The sequence below is a fragment of the Brachyistius frenatus genome, unplaced genomic scaffold, assembly GCF_029030835.1.
Source record: "Brachyistius frenatus isolate BFR_SWC_R1_liver_20210118 unplaced genomic scaffold, ASM2903083v1 Contig_85, whole genome shotgun sequence".
NCBI lineage: Eukaryota > Metazoa > Chordata > Actinopteri > Embiotocidae > Brachyistius > Brachyistius frenatus.
In genome coordinates, this window is record NW_027210684.1 from 1,096,673 (window position 1) to 1,102,672 (window position 6,000).

Genomic DNA, 6,000 nt, shown 5'->3' on the forward strand with positions numbered 1-6,000 from the left:
TTACTTTAGGACATGAAGGTCGGTCTATTTCAACATCTTTAAAAGACTGCAGCGGTGAAGTTCATTAGAGTTACCAGCAACACGAATTGGCATTTAACCGCAAAGACCCCACATCAACGCTTCCCGGAGTTGAAAAAGAAGACACATCTAACATCAACTGCTTGGGGGTGACCGAAGAAGAAACCACAAAAAAACAAAGGATGGACAGTCTAAATATGGACTTTGGCCTGATGAGTCCATCTGTAAGATTTCTGTCTCCAGTCTCTGTGTCTCTGTGAGATGCAGAGATTGTGGGGGTCAGCAAAGGGGCCCTCTGCAGGTGAGAGAACTGAGATGTATTCCCAATTCAAGGCAACAGTTAACCCGCATAGTTCCCACAACATTCTGCAGTGACCCTCCGTCCCATCTGGTCTGAGCTCAGTGTTATTTGTTCTCCAGCGGGAACACGAGCCAAAACACACATTCAGGCTTTGTACAGTCTTTTTGACCACGAAGAAGAGTGATGGAGCATCAGATGACAATAATCGAACCAAAACCCAACTGAGATTGTTTGAGATGAGTTGTAATGCAGAGTGAGGGTAAAGCAGCAGGGATCGACCGATTATCGGCGCCGATATTTTGCATTTTTATGATTATCGGTATTTTATTTTATTTTCAATCGCCGATAAAAAAATTAATTAATTAACAGTGCGTTGCTTTGGCTCTGATGCAGTGTGTCTCTCAGTCTGTAGTCACCACTTTGTGGTGTTGAGCAATTTCCCACCCACAGCTTTATCTGATTGGTTACATCTCATGAGTAATAGCCAATCAACGCAAAAAACTTCTCTGCCACTGACGTGAAGTGAGCTTCTGTGGCAGAGAAGTTTTTAGCGTTGATTGGCTAGAAGTTCTCAGCAGCTCAGAGAACTGTTTCAAAGGTGAGACAGTAGACACAGCAGAAGTAAAAAAAAAAAAAAAACACAGTCCTCTACCCTTCAGTTGCAAAAAACACCACAATCATGTCATATTCACTTGTTCTTTTTAAGAGTTTAACGAAACACGTTGTAAAAGTTGGTCTCACACCGTAGCGACTCGTTACCCCGTGTTTCCCCCACCACTGTCTGGGGGGAGCAGCCCGGCCAACGGGACCTCCTGCCCCGCCAGAGCCAAACAAGTTATTTACTTAATCCCTGTGCTCCCGCTTCATTTCAGGTCAGTCTGAGAGTCGCTGATGCATTTTTCTGTCACTGAAAGTTGCGCTAATTTCTATGCTGCTGTGCTTCTGTTCGCTCTCTGTGTATTATGAAGGGCGGAGCCCAAACTCATTTTAAAATCATGTATCAAACATTCTGCTGGCGCTTCAATAAAGGATTTCTTTGTTTTTACATTAAATACGCCACATTTCAGTATACCTTCATAATAAGATTACATAGCGGCAGTATTTCTTTGTTCAAAGTCCATTTGAAATAGGTTTTGTGTTAGAATTTGTTATTCCAAATTTTGACACGGTGATTTTTTATTTTTACTACAACTGTATATCAGTTCCAAATATCGTTGTTTTTTTTCCGTCTCCTTCATTAACAATAATCGGTATTGGCCCTGAAAAAGCAATATCGGTCGATCCCTAAGCAGCTAGTAAGCACGAGTATGTAGGGACTCGTACAAGTTTGACTGTTACCCAGCAACTAAATATAGTCACACTTCTCTCCCAAATATATTTCCTATTAGATGTCTACCAAACCTGCAACCTTGATGACGATCAGTAGGTCGTTGTCAACGATATATTGGACAACTGCACAGTACCAACAACGGGTGTATAGTTTGGTTAGGTTTATGAAACAATCACGGTTGCGGTTAAAATATGTACATTACAAATGTTAGTTACTTTACGTAAGTTATGTCGGTATGTCACGTGAGTTACCTTAGGTATAATTTAAAAAAGTCACGAGTTGACTTTTGTTTTTACATGAAACACCAACAGAGGTCTCCTGAGTGACAGTCCCTAGTTGGACTGATGTAACCTCCCAATGTGGTCCAAGTCTGAATATCGGACCAATGAAATGAATGGCTAATAACAGCCTCCTGAATCTAACAGTAGGTTAAGTAGGCCTGTACGAGTCTATATACTTGGAACAAATGTGTGATGACAACCGCCGATGCAATAGTCTGATAACAATCTAACTGAGTCTCAAGACGGTTGGAAAAGCGTCAAGTGACAACCTATTGAAGCCGGTTGAGGGAATGAACTGTCATCAAAGCACGAGGTGAATACTTTAAAGACTCATCAAAATATCAAACACGATACACACAAAAATTATATACGTGGAATCCTGATGTCTTTGGGTTGTATACTGTAGAAAATAGCAGAAAACAGCAATAAGGAAAATCCTTTGGTGTGTCCAAACTTTGGACGGGTACTTTTTGGACAGTCAATTAGTAGTTTAAATTACATGTAGAAAGGCAAAATGAGTCGATTGAATTAATAGTTAATGCACAGAAGAAAAGAAATTCTCCAACAAGCAATTAATTGAGTAACTTGTCAAGTAAATATGTTTAATATATTATAGTAAGTGATATATTTAATGTGAAAGTAAACTTGATATTTGTTAAAGCTCTGGAGTGTTGATCAAGTAAAAACTGCCATTTGAAGACAACTTTAAGTTTTCAGGAATGGTGATGTGCATTGTTAACCTTTTTCTAAAAAATAAAAAAAAAGAACAATTGATAACTTTATTTGTTTTTACAAACTCATATCATAGTGGTACAGACATTGCAAATGTTTAAATAATGCCCAATTTTACTGAGATGTCACAAGGGTTACAAAACTCTTTTAGATTTAAATTTAAGAATAAAATAAATCAGTATTGCTTTGCTTCAAAATGGCTTGCTTTGGATTAGCTCAGCTTTGTAACATTTTATCAGATTTCTATACATGTTGTTCTCCATGAGCTTGACAACGTCAGCTACAGCTATTCTGACAAATCATAATCAGTTCCCCTTGCTCCTTGTATGATGCCATAAACAAAAAGGGGTAGGAGAACAAATAATCAACTCTCTCAGGATTCTGTTTGTTTACAATTCTGACATCAATATGTTAATGTCTGAATCGATAGTCAATTCATGTTTTACTTGTATAATAAAAGCTAACAGCTAACAGTTAGCCCGAGAACTAACCAGTTAGCCTGTTAGCATCCACACAAGAACCAAACTGAACCCGAGAGCTGTTTATTCAACCGCCTAAATTTGTGGGTTTCTCACTCAAAGTGAATTAATCTTCCCGTTTAAAAGCAGCACTGAACAGAAACAGCTTACCTCTCCGCTGAACGCTAACTGTTGTTTTCCAAACGTTTGTTGAACAGAAGCTGCAATAACTTCAATCCTTTCAGCCTGAAAGGAGCCGGTCATTTCAGAATAAAAGCACTAGTGATTATGCTTTGATTCATTTTATAACAGTACTTCTTCTTTTTTTTTAACTCTGTTATTGCAGTACTTTATTTTTCTAACAGAGGAATTGGTCCGTAGGAGACTTAGGCCTATGGCAACCTCACCTCCTGTGTGCTATTCCAAATGACATTTACAATAATCTTACAGCAATGATGCTGCTGAAATGAAATTGCATGAAATGCATTGTTTCTGGAAATATGACTCAATAAATACATAGTCTCAACAAGATTTTACTTTTTGCCAAAGTCCAGTGTTGAAAAAAGGGAACAAAAAGTATCATAATATTGAATAGCAATACTTGTGTAATAGCCAGGTATCATCTATTGTTTTAAAACTGCTGAGACTTGATAAAAATCCTGCATGCTGTTGTTTTCTACGTTAAGCAAACTACACATGAACACTTCCAAATTCTTAGTCTATTCATGACAAAGTCTACGGAGCATCTGTGCCATCTAAATTAGCAAAAGACTACCCTGTTATGAAGCTGACCATTACTTTTATCTTAAAGTTTATTCAAAGTCTATATGTGTGGCTTTGCATGCTGCATTTGTTTGAATTTAAGATAACAATTCATGACACATTTTCAAACTAATGCCCCAATTAGTTGCAGTCACTTAGTGCACACTGCATATATTACACTATAAAGAAAGGACTGCCAAGCTGCAACAAGCCTGTAAAATGTATTTGTGAAAAGCAATTGAAATAGGCAACTGCTTGAAAAACAAACAACAAACAGAACATGAAACAGTGCTTTACATCTACCTGACGGCCAAAACACAAAGTCATATATCTGATGTGCTTTAGCACTTCTTACCTATAGATTGCTGACTTTGATCAATACAACACAGAGCCCACCTAGAAACCCACACAGGAACACATCCAAAGACATGAAGCAGACCGAGCTGTTTGCAAACGTGACACTGAGGATCACACAGCCCCTAAAGGCGCCTGGTGCTCCCAGTAGGGGAAGGAGCTCCTGGGTCCTGGCAGCAGCAGCAGCAGCAGCAGCTGCAGCAGCTGGAGCAGCTGGAACTCGAGCAGAGGAGATTCAGCACCATGGACAGCAGCCAGCCAACTTCCACACTGCAAACATCGCAGCTCTGCCGAACTCTGATACTCAAACATCGCTCATCAGGACTTGGAAGATGCTCATTTAGTAAAGCCTGACAACTATCAGGAGAGCGTGAACTGTTTCCTTTGTGTCCAGTTCCACAACATATAAGACATCAAAGTAACCGCATAACAACACATTTCTACTTGAAGCTGAACGTCGGTGAAATCAGTTTGGCTGCAGGCTTGCCGGTGTGTTAACGAGCAAGTAGTTCCCTGCACGTGTAGCTAACAGACCCACGTGTGTAAGTTGGGGGAAATACTCGTGAGTGCACGTACAGGGCGAGAAAGTGACGCTTCTTACACAAATGTACTTCCTGCTGGCTCTAATTCAATAGAAATGAAATGACATGTTCTCAGCATAAGCATGATATGAGGCCTATTACATAGGAATTGAACAATAGGAAGTGCTAAGATGGTTTAGCATAGCCAAGTGTTATCAATAACGTGCCTTAACATCCGCTGAGGACTGACTAGGACATGGGAACGCAGCTGCCGGCGTTAGCTTTTCATTCTGGTTGTTGCATTGCTTGTGTCGTTCCCTAAAACAGTGAAAACATGGTATGTAGCCAGGCCTATGCTAATAGACAGATGCTCCGGGTGAATAATAAAGCGCGAGCGGGCTACAATCCGTTTAATTAGTGGCTACTGAACCCAGCCGACCGTCGTGTTTCAAAAACTCACCTAAGACGAAGAAGGGGAGCTCGGTGTTTTCCAGGTCGTCCACCACCACGACGTCTCCGGGGAAATCGTTCCTGACGGAGAACAGCAGCTTGGGCTCGGAGGCCGACGGACTGTGCATGATGCTCAGGTCGTTTTCCCTCAAAAACGGCAGCGCCGACACGGTGACGCTCTTCATCTTGCAGTCGGAGTCCTGGCTCTGGTCCTCGTCGCCGTTTAGACATCGGACATCAGCGGTCTGGAAGGCCAGGAGGAGCCACACGAGCTCCAGCAGCAGCAGCAGCAGCGGTTTCGGCCCCATGTTGATGCTCGCCATCTCCGTCGCTCCGTTTCCTCTCCCCTCCTCGCCGTTTCTCTTTTAGGCTGCTCAAGTCTCTGAACCCCGGCGGATGATGAGAGAGCGGCAGAGCGAGTGAGGAAGGGGGGGGAGGACTTCATACACCGGCTCTCGATGTGAGAAACAAACGCTTCTTGTTTCTCACAAATGATGAACCACCGGCTTTTTACGCTGACCATTGACTGTTGATGTGTTTGAATGCCATTGACCCTTTTACTGTAATTGATCGACAAACTGTCCAAATGGCTTTGTAATGGCTAAGCATAGATTACCAACAGGATATGCACCCAGGTTGCCCTGAGGGTCCCATCACCAAAAGCCCTGTCATTTCTAATTTAATTGTACATTTGCATATCATCTATAAGCATATTTGGTAGCCTGCCTGACCTCTTCGATTTGGTGGACATTCCTCTGGGTGCATGCATAATTGCCTAATTGATAGTGTAGAT

The 6,000-nt window shown here is 41.5% G+C and overlaps 1 protein-coding gene across 5 annotated transcripts in view; it reads right to left on the bottom strand.

The window, feature by feature from the left end:
* The window catches only part of astn1 (astrotactin 1), a 399,600-nt gene extending 393,948 nt beyond the window's left edge, over positions 1-5,652 (bottom strand). For 3 of the 5 annotated variants that reach the window (XM_069709823.1, XM_069709824.1, XM_069709822.1), the window contains exon 1: positions 5,218-5,652. In XM_069709823.1, coding sequence (XP_069565924.1) covers positions 5,218-5,530 — 313 coding nt within the window. In that variant the 5' untranslated portion in view covers positions 5,531-5,652. The remainder of the gene's footprint in view (positions 1-5,217) is intronic. The other 2 variants (XM_069709826.1, XM_069709825.1) reach the window with 1 other exon arrangement.
* Positions 5,653-6,000: the final 348 nt, after the last annotated feature.